Source organism: Lagenorhynchus albirostris, chromosome 1 (assembly GCF_949774975.1).
Source record: "Lagenorhynchus albirostris chromosome 1, mLagAlb1.1, whole genome shotgun sequence".
Lineage (NCBI taxonomy): Eukaryota > Metazoa > Chordata > Mammalia > Artiodactyla > Delphinidae > Lagenorhynchus > Lagenorhynchus albirostris.
Window position 1 is genome coordinate 160,628,972 of NC_083095.1, and position 14,668 is coordinate 160,643,639.

At 45.5% G+C, this 14,668-nt stretch overlaps 1 protein-coding gene across 1 annotated transcript in view; it reads left to right on the top strand.

Moving 5' to 3' along the window:
- Positions 1-3,621: 3,621 nt before the first annotated feature.
- IL16 (interleukin 16) overlaps positions 3,622-14,668 on the top strand; it is a 48,379-nt gene continuing 37,332 nt past the window's right edge. The window contains exons 1-4 of the mRNA XM_060157394.1: positions 3,622-3,838; positions 5,507-5,615; positions 11,119-11,261; positions 13,599-13,709. Coding sequence (XP_060013377.1) covers positions 3,761-3,838; positions 5,507-5,615; positions 11,119-11,261; positions 13,599-13,709 — 441 coding nt within the window. The 5' untranslated portion in view covers positions 3,622-3,760. The remainder of the gene's footprint in view (positions 3,839-5,506; positions 5,616-11,118; positions 11,262-13,598; positions 13,710-14,668) is intronic.

Sequence of the window (14,668 nt, forward strand, 5' to 3'; positions counted from 1 at the left end):
CCTAATCTAAAAGGTATACTATGAACTAGAACATAGCCAGCAAGAATGGATGTGTTGGGGCATTTTGAGAAGGTAGAATTACAAGGACTTTGTGGCTGTGGTCATGTAGGGACCACGGGAGGAGAAGCAGGACTTTTGGAGGACTCCTAGGTTTCTGGTTTCCACCCTTCCTCTCCATATCAGGAGGTATGTGGCCTCAGCATCCCGCGTGACCATGTGACCATCCCAGAACCCATCTGCTGGGGCCAGTTATTTAACCTTATGACTTAAAGGTCAAGTCTGCTGCTGCATGATCAACCCAACCACAGGAAACAAGCCTTGATCAGGAGGGCAGTTGGATTCCATTTTATGGCTCCCTTAGCAGCTATAGCATCTCAGTTCAAAGAGAAAATGGAAAGGCTTGTATGTAAGAGGAATGCAGTCACCAAGCTCCAGAAGGATCGAGCTCTGTCAGCCATGTTAAGGGTCTGGATACAAAATGAACGCTTCTAACAGAGTAATAGAGCCTTGGAACCTTTGGGGAACAGTTTAGACTCCAGAATAATGTTGCTTGTAGAAAGCAATGCCCCAGAATTCTGCATCTTCATTCCAGGTTTATTCCTTGGTTACATGCGGATCATGGGTTTTTTCCATTGCTTGGGGTTGGCTGTTAAGTCCTAGCAGTTACGGGACTGGTCCTTACTTTGGGAGGGCTCTCCGGACAGTCTACCTCATTCCCCACTCAGGCACCAGTGGGACCGATACATGTAGAGACCGCCACCCAGGTAATGATGGGGCACACCACCCACAGAACTGCTGCTCTGGGTTGCAGTCTCTGAGGAGAACAAGGGGAGATGTGTCTGGAAATGACTTTGCCAGCCTCTGACCTCAGGGACCAATCCTTGGCCTCAAGAGCAGCCCCACCTTGGGAGCAAGAATAGAAGAGTTCTGTTCTGTGGGCTGGTGGGGGAGCTGTTCTGGGCAAATGTTCGTAGGGGCTCCTACAGAGACTCCTTTGTTGAGAAACCACTCCACCCAGGACATCCTTGCCAGACGGAGAGGGGCCAGGGAACCAAGGGAGGATGTTATGTCCTTGTGAATGATCTTCTGACATGTGATCATTTCAGAGAGGACAGTAACCCTTTTGCTCTTTAAACATAATCATCAGTTACATTCAAAAGTATAGAGCCGAAAGTGGTTATAGAAGTTGTTTCGTCCACCCCTTCACCTTACAAAAGAGGATACCAAGACCAAACGATCAACTGACCAGTCCAGGGTCATAAGAGGCTTAATGCTGCTGGCCTCATGACCCTTTATCTGCTCATCCCACTGTGCATATCTCGTGGAGAAACATTATGCTCAGGGTTTTATGATTAAAAAGAATGAATAGGGCTTCCCTGGTGGCGCAGTGGTTGAGAGTCCGCCTGCCGATGCAGGGGACACAGGTTTGTGCCCCGGTTCGGGAAGATCCCACATGCCGTGGTGCGGCTGGGCCCGTGAGCCATGGCTACTGAGCCTGCACGTCTGGAGGCTGTGCTCCGCAACGGGAGAGGCCACAGCAGTGAGAGGCCTGCGTACCACAAAAAAAAAAAGAATGAATAATACCTTGAGATGATCTCAGAGTCTGGAAGAGCACTGGATCCTTGTTGATGTCCAGGAAATAGAAGGTCCATAGAACTTGTGCATTGCCTCTATTTTTGGAGCTTTTAGGGGCCATATAGTTTTTTACATGTATGTCTGACAGAAAATTGCTACTTAGATCTCATCTTCTGTTTATGGTAGTACATTTCCATTCTTCCCTGTAGTAGCTGTCCAATGAACAGATTCATACCACAGCCGTGTCAAAGTGAAGCACCTCCACTTTTCACAACTATCCAAGAGCTTGATGGTAGCCTGCTTAGATGCAACTCATTGAAACCATCAGCCAGTTCAGAGACTGGCTACGTGGCAGAGGTTACATGTCTCATGTCTGAGACAGCTTTGGCTGGAGGACATAGAGTTGTGAAGTAGAAGGACTCGTCCATAAACTTTGTGCAGGCAGCAGAGGATCTAAGGTCGGCATGTTCACAGTGAGATTACTGTTCCTGGAGCCATGGCCAGAAAAGGCTGAGCCGCTGAAATGTAGAGAACAGGGTGGCCGAGTGGTTGATCTGGCTGGTTCAATTTCTTTTGGATAAGGTCTAAAGTCTTTTTGCGGTACGCGGGCCTCTCACAGTTGTGGCCTCTTGCGTTGTGGAGCACAGGCTCTGGATGCGCAGGCTCAGCAGCCATGGCTCACGGGCCCAGCCGCTCCGCAGCATGTGGGATCCTCCCGGACCGGGGCACGAACCCGCGTCCCCTGCATCAGCAGGCGGACTCTCAACCACTGGGCCACCAGGGAAGCCCTCTAAAGTCTTTTAAGATTCCCTGTTCTGAATGTGGCGTTAACCATTTCCAGGTAATCTGGACAAAAAAAAAAAAAAAAGACTCCACTTCTATGATTCTTCTGCCATCAATTGGCTTTATATGTCAAGCAATTTCGAAATCATCTTCTGGACAGGGAGCTTTATAAAGAGGATTAAAAGAAAGAAATTTAACAATAAATATACTTTGTCGTAAGTCTTCTAATGTGACAATTGAAATAAATGTAAAATTAATCACTTGTTTCTGGTCTGAAGTAATACATGCTCATTATAGAATATATGAAAAATACAGAAAGTTGTAAAAGAGAAAATAAGTAGCTATAATCCCATCACCCAAACACAGTCCTGCTAATTCATGAGAGCAGGACCTTGTCTTTCTCGAGTACCGCCATATCCTCATCCTCGGAATAGTGCCTCATACGTAGTAAATGCTTAGTAAAATATGGTGAATGAAAGAGTGTTACTATTTTGGTGTATTTATTTACAATTCTTTTTCTAGGCCTGTTTTACATGATTGTAGTCAGACTCTATTCAGATCATAATATCTTTTTTTTTCTAACTTACCGTGATAATACAAGTATATCTATATCCCAAAAGCTCTCTACAAACATTATTTTAAAAGATACTTAGTATTCTATGTTTTGTGTTTACCTCATTTACTTATTTATTTTCATCTTACTAGATATTTGGGGGGAAATACATTTCAATTGTACTTTGCAAATAAGGCTTCACTTCAAACAAGTAGACATACTGGCTGTTTTATCAGTGAATCCAAAAGAGATACTGAAATAACATGTTATTGTTTACTTTCATAGTCTCACTGGAGAACATGAAGAGGTGGGAATAATGCCAGAGGGCAGTCTTGATATTAGAATTAGGACATGACCTCGAGAAACTATCGGAGCTAAGAAATATCTTTTGACTACCATGTCGTATGAAACAGCTAATTCAAAGAACCAGCCATTTTGCTAAGTCCTAGAAATATGGAGTCTCAAGAATTCAACTGAACTAAACCACCTTCCATATAATCCCTGTTCTCTCCTTTAAAACATTTCCTGGGCTACCCTGGTTAGAGAAGATAATTTTGTTCAGGTTAATATAGCGCCATCTGCTGGTGAAAAGGAAAATGAATGTCTAGGAAGATGAGTTCTCTGATTTTAACATTGATGTGTACAAGAAATAAAAGGGAATTGATATGTGGTTTCTTGCAGGATCCCCTTGTGTCAGAACTGGATACAGTTTTAAAAAGAAAAAAAGGCTGTGAGTGGACTTCTGGCTCCAGACGGTTACAGAGTACACTTTATTAACTCCCCCACCTCTTAGAAATTTCTATCAAAAAAAAAAAAACAAAAAAAAAACCTACCAATAGGGAGAAAAGCATGTCAGAACAGGAAGCCACGGAAAGGGGCCAACCACATTCTGGAACCCATGAGAACTTTCTGCATGACATAGTGCAGGTGAGACTGGATTGAGGGAAGGGCTTGTTAGCCTGCCGTTGACCACACGGGAGGGAAAGGCCTGGGGAATGAGTGGGACAGGGGCCAGCAGACCCCTCAACCCCAATACCTACCAGCTCACAATGCCGGGGGCTGGAGGGGAGGATGGGTTACTTGGTGCACTAGTGAGAGGCAGCGGTAGATCCTCCCTCCTTCCACTCTGGGAAATGTACCAGGTGCTGGAAGTCGGCAGGCACTTGGCACACGAAATTAACCGGCACTGCCAAGGCTGGCTTTGAACAAGACGGACCTGTCAGAAAAGGGTGGCAGGTACCCCTAGCAAACCTCTACACTAAAACACTAAATCCCGGGTAGCATTTGAGCCAATTAGAGTTTCTAGATAGGATAACCAATACCCCTAAACTCTATACTCAGCAAATCATTCAAGTGTGACGACCACAGGAAGACATTCTCAGACATGCAAATATTCAGAGAGCTTTCCATCTGCACAACTTTCCTGAGAACACACACACACATACATACACTCTCTCTTTCTCTCCTAAGGATTATGGTCGTGAGGAATAAAACCAACGTAACTCAAGAATTAAGTCAAGATCATTGTGGCTAATAAAGTTATGCAATAAAAAAAGATACAAAAAGTAGTTCTGGGAAGAGAAGTAAAATAATTAATACCATTATCCTGTTAACCTCTAGCCTTCTGTCCGTCTGTCCTCTGTTTCTAAAATACCAGGGTGAGGAGAGGGAAGTGCGTGAAAGTTGTTTCAGATTCTCATCTTACCTGAGGAAGGGTCATATGTTTTCTATTTCATCACTGACCCTGATAGAGAGATGAGTTCAAGTATGTGATTTAATACATATTGCTTATAGACTCAGTACAATGAGTTCCCAAATTATTAGTATAAAAAAGAAGCAGGGAAAATTGGATCAATATGGCAAGGTAGAAAAAGAATAACAGAATGATAACCAAATTTAACTTAAGAATATTGATTTTTCAAGTCCTAAATGACATTTTCACGGAGAGAAATCAGCAGTATAAGAAAATTGTAATACACTCAAGAATGCATGGATGGTTCAATATTAAGAAATCTCTTTATATAATATTCTTTGAATGACGGTTTCTAAGTGCCTATTATGTGCCAAAACGATGGAATTTACTTGATCATCTTCTCTAACACATCCCTCCCAGCCTCCCACTCACGCCAGTCTCTAGTTCTTTTCTTGGTAGCACTTATTATTCTCCGTCATTATCTTTCACCTTTATCGGTTTGCTTCTTTGCTGTCGGCCTTCCGTCACGAAAATGCCTTTTCTCAGTGCCCTTCTCTGTCTTGCTCACAGCTAAATCCCTAATGCCTAACAAAGAACCTGACATGTAATAGCTGACATAATCATTCAACATTTATTACATTAGTTCAACATTTATGCAATCTCTATTCATTCTTTATTATAATTTGTATTCTTTGTCACATAAAGATATTATATTTTCATATTCTTTATTAACTGAATTAATATATCTATGAGTTAATGGATGACAGTAATTCTAAATCCCTGCTCTCATAGAGCCTGTAATTTAGGGAGGAGACAATCTGACAAGTACTTCCATGGTCAGTGTCGAAATCTCAGTTTTTCTGTTCTAAGTTGCTGAATAAAAGATGGAAATTGTTTTGCAGGAAGCTTCTACACCTTCCTCTCGAGAAAAGTCTGGAAAACTGGATGCACAAAGTAGTAACTTCCTGTTTCCCAAAGCCTGTCACCAAAGGACACGCAGCAACTCAACCAGTAAGTGTGTCATTGAACCATCTTTAGGAGCAGGGCTTAGATGTTGTTGAATATCGAGAACATCAGTGATGTTGGAGATTTGGAGGAGGGTGGGTCTCTGCTTGTCTAGATGGACTAGCCCAAGATGGTGGTCTGCTTGCCCCTCTGAGAGCACCCTTCACTGCGTGTGCATGTCCTGGCCAGCTAGAGCACCTCTGCCCTTGCTGACAGAGCTCTCTGTGGTTTAGTCAACTTCTCTTCTAGATGGACTTCAAGTGCCAAGTTGCGAAGACGTGACACAGAAGATAAAAGACGAGGGCTTTACACCTGCTCTGTCATCTAAGATGCTCCTTGGTCTTCGGAAGGCCACTGTCTCTCTCAGGGCCTCTGTCACCTCATCTGGTATAGGATGGGAGCTGGGGCTGGAAGATGTCGTGATTCTCGGTTGTCGCAAAGAGAACGGTGCTAATGCAGGAAAATGTGAAGAATGCAGAAAAGCACAAAGAAATTAAAACAATGCCAAATCCTAATTAGAGGCAATCTATGTTAACATTGTCAATTATTTCCCTCCTATGCCTATATATGCCTATAGAAACACACACACACACACACACACACACACACACACACACACACACCCTTGACCTCACGTCATTGGGAATTCTTTGGTAAACACTATTTTTAGTGGATATATAGTGTTTCATTATGTACATAATCTAGTTAGCTTGCTCCCCATTATTAGATAGGTAAGTTATTCTCAGCTTTTTGCTAACATAATCAACATTGCTGAGGTTGTCCATGAAATTTTGTTCGAGTTTACATTGATTTTCTCAGGTGAAATATACAAGGCAGTGGACTGATGTGTGGTTAGGAGCTCACACTTGGCAGCCAAGGCACTTGGATTTAGATCCTGCTTCCAGAAATAATTATCTCTGTGACCTTGGGCACATCCCTTAAACGCTCTAAGCCTCGTGTGATTCTGTTGTAGGATGGACCATCATTATAGTAATCATTTCCTATTTTTTGGACTACTAGTTGCCCTTTTTCATCACTTTTTTTCCTTTAGCATAATATCCTAGAAATGGAGTTTCAAAAGGTAAATATACCTTAGATTTTTACCTGGGCTTCCAAATTTCCAGAGCTAATACTCTAATACATGTATACAAATACCAATTTCTTCAATCATAGCCCACACTGGATGATAATTTTAAAAATATTTGCCATGCAGGTTTCTCTCTATTTCCCTCTTCCCCTTACCCATTGTCCGCTTTTTTGGTGGGGTGAGGGGGGGCTTGTTTTGCACCCAGGAGCAGCTCCACAATTTGTGGGGATCATTGTAAGATGAAAATGTGGGACTCCTGTTCAAATATTATGAAGAATTTCAAAATGGCGACAGCAGAGCATTAAACCAAGCTGAATACCTTCTAAGTCTGGGGCTCTGTGTGAATTCACAGGTCGCGTGCCTGTGAAGCAGCCCTGCTTGCAGCCCAGCCACTGACTCTTTCAGATGGCGTCATCCGGGTGCCCTGGCCCTCTGGTTTCTAGTTGAGTTCAGTCGATCAACGGGAGACTGGAGGGGGGGAGGGAGAACCGCTGGGGTGTTTCTCTGCTCCCTCTGCCTTGGTGGCTCTGACAGTGCCCTGGTCCCAGCACTCCCTGGCCTGGTGATGCTGTTTCCTCTCTGTGCCCCTTCAGGTCTGGGATGGTAACAGCTTCCAGCTCTTGGCAATTCCTAGGTACCTCAGTAGGCCTTGTTGTTTTCTTAAGCCCCATCTACGCTTTGTCAATGGCCCCTTTATTCACTTTCTCCAAGTCCTACCTGAGTGTGCCTTTTGCTTTTGTGAAACCCTGACCGGTTCATGCGCCTATGAAATCAGTGGAAAGAACACCTCTCTACACAGGTGCAGTTCAACGTTCCTTCATTTGTTTATTTCCCTTCTTTTGAGTGCGCCTATTTTTCTATGGGGAGGATCATTATTTTATCACTAATTTATGAAAAGGCTCTTGATAAAATTAATATTGGGCTGCTGTATTTGCTGAACATACTTTCCTTAGTTGGTTATTTTTCTTTTAACATAATTTTTTAACATTAAGATGTTCTCATCTTTATCTAATCAAATTCATCAAATTTTCCTGTCTAACGTTAAAAGTGTCTTCCACATCCAGAGAACTATTAAATACTTGGCTGTGTTTTCTTCTAGTTTTTTCTCATGCATACTTATTTAATTATTACACTCTGACACCTTTAAGTTGCTTCCAGCTTATCGACATTTACAAAATAATTATAGATACATGCTGTACACATTTCTTTTATCATATTTGGTTTCATATTTAGGAGAGAATCATTGAGGTTCTATAATATGAAGATTATTAAGTATACAACCACATCGATTGAATTATTTCTACGTAGTGTTGTTTTTTCTAGTTTTTTAAATAATCTGCCTTTTTTTCCCCAACTTACTCTATCTGTAATTTATTTTTGGTGTTTGCTATGAAGCAAGAATCTAGATAGATTTTTTTTCTAAGTGGCTGATTGCAGCATTACTCATTAGTAGTTTCTGCCCATCCTTTTATTTTACACTTTTTGTTTATTTTGTTTATCTCTTGCAAATGATATGCACTTAGATCTCGAAAGCAAAACTGGCAATGTTTTTAAAGAGAGAAGCTTAAGCCGTTGACATTAGTATTATAATTAATATTTGCTTTTACTCATGTTCTTTTTCATATTTATTTACTTATTTATTTGGTTGCACTGGGTCTTAAGTGGCAGCATGTGAACTCTTAGTTGCGGCACGCATGTGGGATCTAGTTCCCTGACCAGGGATCGAACCTGGGCTCCCTGCATTGGGAGCATGGAGTCCTATCCACTGCGCCATCAGGGAAGTCCCTCATGTTCTTTTTATACTTTCTGTTTTTATGATTACTTGTCATTTGTTTTCTGCCTCTTGCTCTGTGTGTGTGTGTGTGTGTGTGTGTGTGTGTGCGTGTGTTTAGTTTTTGCAGTGATTTGTAAGGTTTATTTAATTTTTCTCACCACTTCCAGTTTCCTTTAAGTTTAATCAATTAGGTTTAATTAATTAATAATACTTGAGACTATATTTTCCAAATTGTCCCCCTAATGGAAGATGGTGTTATTTACCTCTAGTCCCATTCCCATTTATTTTTCCATTTCATAACTCAATGTAAACTTAAATTAGAAACTCACGTTATTATTATATAATCTTCAAAATATATAGCCAAAATTTATTTTGGTTTTTGCATTAGATTTTATAACCACATTTTCAGTGAACTCACTCAGTGCTACATGTTAACTGATTTCAACTTCCCCCACTCAAGGTGATAATTTTGATGTATTTCCTTGCTGTTGGAGCACATCCAGTAATTTTTTGAAAGAGTAGGTGAGGGCTCAGACCAGTTAGTGCTTTCGAGAGACTGCTCGTCCTGACTCTGGGCCTATGTCCTTGCTGATTGGAACTCATAGTGGGAGCAGGAACCACAGAAAGCCCGAGTTTTTTTTTTTTGTCTGGATCAGTGAGGGTAGAAGCGGAGTTAGCCTGGCCTGTTCCCCCTGTGCTTGTCCATGGCTCTAGATGCTTCTGTCCTGTGGACCGATCCCAGTCGGCCACGTGTTTGCTTGTCCTTATTCCCTCTGAACCCAAACGGTACACCGCTGCCCTTCTTCAGACGGCAGTCACCTTGCACTTCTGTGGGCAGAGAGAATGGGAGACTCGTTTTGATTTCCTCACGATGAAGTAAGGAGCTCAACTCCCTCAAGGTTCCTCAAAAGCTGGATGCATCGCCTGGGGAGCCTGATAAACACACAGAACCCCCGCCCCCACCCCCACCTCCGCCCCAGACCCCATCCATGCAGACATGGATTCAATAGGTCTGGGTGGGGCATTGAAATTTGCCCCACTTACGATACACACCCAGGTAAACATGATGCACAGACAGATTTAGGACCATCTATAGCCCCTCCTCCCAGCCCCGCTCCAGGATTCTTGGTCCCCTCTTTCTGGGGCGTGGTTTTCTGAACCTCCTGGCTTCCTCTCTCTCCTGGCCCCTCTGGGGTCAGATGGTCTCTGTGAGTCAGGGAGAACCGGCTCCTTGTGTGGAGACGGCTGCTGGGAGCAGCTGTCCTGGCCGGGAAACATTGCCCCAGCCACCTGGAGTGCCAGTGGACCAGGACATCTCCTTTCTCCCCCAGGCCTTTGTCCCTTTTTCCTCTTCCCTTAGGGATCTCACATCTCCAGGAATGCCCATTCTGTCCCTTGTTCTCAGCCCACCCTGGGCAGTGGCTTCCTTTCTTCAGCCTAAGTCTTTACCATCCTAAGCATGAAAGCAAACCAGAAGCTCTGCTCCAACGTCCCTTCTTCGCTCTGAACCACCACCCATCTCGTGTCTTTCTCTTGGGAAATTTCCCACCAAAGCCTTGTCCACTCACTTGAGTGGAGGGACACTGGGAAAATCGGCCCCTCTCTGTGTGCTTGCTGCCCAGTGCCGTGGCCACTGTTCACATCTCGAGCACTTGGAGTGTGGCTCGTCCAAATGCTCAGAGTGCAAAAGATGCGCCCAACTCAAAGGCTAAGCACAAAACCGAAAAAAGGATGCAAAATACCTCATTAATAGCTTTATGTATTATATGTTAAAATGACAGGGTTTAGGTCTATTGGGACTAAATACAATACACGATTAATATGAACCTCACTTTTTCTTTTGACTTGTTTTTAATGTGGCTACTAGAAAATTTCAAATTACGTATGTGACTTGTATTATATTTCAATTGAGAAGCACTGATCTAGACAGTGAGGGGCCATAGCAGAGAATCTCTGCAGCTTTTTCCAGCTGGAAGAGATAGAGTTCCCGGTTGGGTGAAAGGAAGTCTGGGGTTCCCCCCAAAGAAAACGAAGATGATGGCTTTGCATTTTCTTAGATCCCCAAAGAATCAAGAGTTGACCCTGCCTGCCTGTGTTAGGGGTGTGTATGTGCCTGTGTGTGAATGTGCGTGTGCATGTGTGTAAGAAGCAGTCAGGTGCTGTCGGGACGTTGGATGTTGCCATGGCAGATCCCACAGGCTCCTGCCCGGTCTCTCCTCTGGCTCTACATGTCTGGGGGCATTCCTCCTCTCCCTCCTCTCCCTCCTCTCCCTCCTCTCCCTCCTGAGTCGAGACTGAAAACCCCCTGGCAGCAGGCACTGGAGTTGACAGAGCATTGCGGTTTCCTGAGAGCCCAGCATGCTGCTTGACATGTAGGAGATGTCTTGCCAACTGTCTCGAGTTGAGCTGAGGCGAGATGGAAGTGACAGTCCCACCTGCACCCTGCGGTGCAGATAGCATGAATGGAGCTAATGCTGCCTACGTCTTCATTGGCCCCCACTCTGCATCCTGCACCCAGCACTGGGTGCTCCTCATGGCCGCTGGCTCATGAGGGCTGGCCGTTGGCCGGGGCTGACGTTGTTCTCCCTTGAGCTTTGCTTTCTGACAGCACAAATGATCTCTTCCATTTTTTTCCTCTCCTGGGTTAGGTGTTAATCCCTACTGCACAGGAGAGATTGATTTTCCAATGACCAAGAAATCGGCGGCTTCCACAGACAGGCAGCCTTATTCCCTCTGTAGCAACAGGAAGTCTCTCTCTCAACAACTGGACTGTGCAGCGGGAAAGGCTGTGGTAAGAACGAAGGCAGGGGACCCTGGAGAGCAGGGAGAGAGGGGAGGGGTCCAGACTCAGCGGCGGCTGAAGAGACCTTCTTAGTGGTTTGACGTCCACAGAATTACAGAGGGGAGGGGCTGGCTTCGTGAGTGTGGGCACCTCCAGGCAAAGAACCACATTAGGAATGGTCACCTGTGAGTGCCAGGCACTTGTGACCGCGGCTGCTTTGATGCTATGAGGAGCTAATGTGCAGAGAACATTCCACCCATGCAGACCCTGAACGGGCACTTTATGTGGGTCCCTTTATTTCATCTGCACAGCGACCCTAGGAGGTGCGCGAGGGAAGTGAGGACAAGTTAAAGGAGGCATGTGAATTCACATTGCTAATAAGAGTCCGCGCTGGGACTCGAATTCAGAGCTTCAGGATTCCAGAACCTGTGCTTTTAGCCCCTGTGATGTAGTGAGTTGCTTTACACATTTTGCCTCTACAGTAAGTCCCCTACACACGAACGAGTTCTGTTCCGAGAGCGTGTTCGTAAATCCAATTTGTTCGTAAGTCCAAGAGTTAGCCTAGGTCCCCAACTAACACAATCGGCTCTCTAGTACTGCACTGGAATAGGTTTATAATACTTTTCACACAAACGATACATAAAAAAAACAAACACAAAAAACAAAGGAAACATTTTTAATCTTACTGTACTGTACCTTGAAAAGTACAGTAGCACAGTACAACAGCTGGCATCCAGGGGCTGGCATGGAGTGAACAGGCAAGAAGAGTTACTGACTGGAGGAGGGAGAGGAGGTGGGAGATGCTAGAGCTGAAGGATCGTCAGCAACAGGAGACGGAGGGCGAGCTGCGATGTCACTCACGCCTGACGTGGATGGCCCACACATTTGCATCTTGGAAAGTTTGCAACTTGAAAGTTCGTATGTAGGGGACTTACCGTAATTCCTGAGCTTAGAAAGGAGGGTAACGTCAGCCCCATTGTACAGCGAGGAAGCAGAGGCTTGGCAAGGGGAGTAGCGGTCTGAATTCACACATCTTGAAAACCTAAGCGTCCAGCATTGGAACCAAGCCCTCACCAGTCCGTGCCCTTCCCACTATGGGGCACGAGGTTGCAGTCTGGGAGCCAAGCAGGTGTGAAGCACAGGGTCCCCTCACTTGTCACCCCAGCCAGCCTGTTGTGTCCCTGAGCCCCGGCCGAGGCACAAGGCACCCGCAGTGCCTCCTGCTGCCACCTGTGAGCATACAGCGCCCTCCGTCTGCAGCACCCTGTCCCCTTCCCTCACCTCTAGCCTGCAAACCCTACCCCATCCTTCAAAACCCTTCCTAGCACTACTTCCGCTGCGAGCTCTCCTGAGTCCTCCAAGTGCTTGACCCTTATATGTTTCCTGACGCCCATCGTAACGTGTCTGGGCTTCTCTTACAGACTCACCCAACGTGCCTTGTTGGTGTCATTACTTATGTTAGGGTCTTAGCTCCCCTGTAGGGTCCGTAGTCAAGCGATGTTTGATGTTTGATTCTCCCCACACGGTACACATCAGATGCTTGAAGATTTCATTTCTCTCTTCCATTCCCTTCCCTGAGCTATTATGCTTTTCGCTTACCAGCAGGAATCATCGGTGTTCCAGTGTTAGAAAAAGACAGCTTCCGAAGTGACAGGCGACTTTACAGATAAGGAACCCGAGGCACAGAGGGGTCAAGTCAGTTCCCCAAGGTCACCAGCTGATAGTTGGAGAGCCAGGCAACCGGGCTCCCAAGTCTGAGACCTAACCACCATGCTCCTTTGCCCCTCCCCGTGGCACTTCCTGTGGGGTGCAGGGCGTGTGTCTGTTTGGCACCCCTGCTCCTATGCAAGTGGGTAATCCCCTGTCTGCCTCCCCCTGGAATTTACATTCTGAGTTTTCACATCTTTGGGTTCCTGACCCTTTGCCCACCACCCTGTGCCTGGCACTAAATGGGGTCTCCGTAAATGTGGCTTGGATCCTGTCGAGGGTGTCCTTGGCCGTTGGCTTCCCAACCTGGGCTGGGGACTCCGGTTATGGGACTCGTTGTCCTGGGGCAGCGTGGTCTGTGTCGTGACCCAGGACCCACTCCCGTGACAAGCCTTAGTGAGTCTCTGGCTGCAGGTCCACAGGGAGATCAGGCTCCTGGGGCCACCAAAACAGCCCCCCTCCACCAGACGCCCACCCACACCCCATTCACCGTGCTCTGGCTGCTATGCTGTGGACCCTCAGGAGAGAGGGGAGCGGGGTCCTCTCCTCGGCTGGGCCTTCCCTGTCCCCGTTCCCAGCAAGGTGTGTGCTGCCGTCCTTGTTGACTCATCCTCTCCCCACCCTGGTCCCTTGTTCCAGGGTCCGTCAAGGCCAATACGGTCGCTCAGCACAGCTCAGCTCATGCAGCCCTTGGGGGGCCTCCAGGCATCCGTCATCTCCAACATCGTGCTGATGAAGGGCCAGGCCAAGGTGAGCAAGGACTGTGGCCAGCAGAAGTTACTGGGTCGACACGGGTTCCTGAGGAGCTGTCATGTCACGGGAAGGGTGGAGAGAGGGACTGGTGGTTCTGGCTCAGAACATGAGTGTTCGGATGCTCTCATGCCGGCACAGGGAGGGGCAGTCAGGGCTGCTCTGCACTGTGCGGGTCACAGGAAGACAAATGTTGCCCAGTTTTTCCCTGGCGTAGTACTTTCCAGAAGTTAGTTTTACCTGATGATTGAATTCAAAACATCATCATAGTCAGTTCAGGCTGCTATAGCAAAAATACCATAGACTGGGCGGCTTAAACAGCAGGTATTTATCTCTCACGGTTCTGGAGGCTGGGAGTCCAAGTTGAAGGTGCCGGCAGATGCCACATATGTTGAGGACTCCTCTCCTGATTCACGGATGCCTCGTTCTCTCTGTGTCCACACATGGTGGAAGGAGCAAGGGAGTTCTCTGGGGTCTCTTTTATGAGAGCACTAATCCCATTCATGAGGGATCCACCATTTTTCCTTTGTTTTTTTGGACCAAGGCAGTATTTTTCTTTAGAATAAATATATTTTGTAAACAAAGCAAGTACATATATAAACAAATTAGCCTTTATTTTCTTTTGTTTTTGCCTTTATTTTATTTTACTTATTTTTTATTGAAGTATAGTTGATGTACAATATTATATAAGTTTCAGGTGTACAACATAGTGATTCACAATTTTGAAAGGTTATATTCCATTTATAGTTATTGTAAAATATTGGCTATATTCCCTGTGCTGTACAATATTTCCTTGTAGCTTATTTATTTTATACATAGTAGTTTGTACCTCTTCATTTTCTATCCCTACCTGCCCCTGCCCACTTCAGGAGTACTCCCCCTTTATGGCCTAGTTACTTCCCAAAGGCTCCCCCTAACATATTAATTTGGGATAGAGGCATAAACATTCAGTCCGTGTG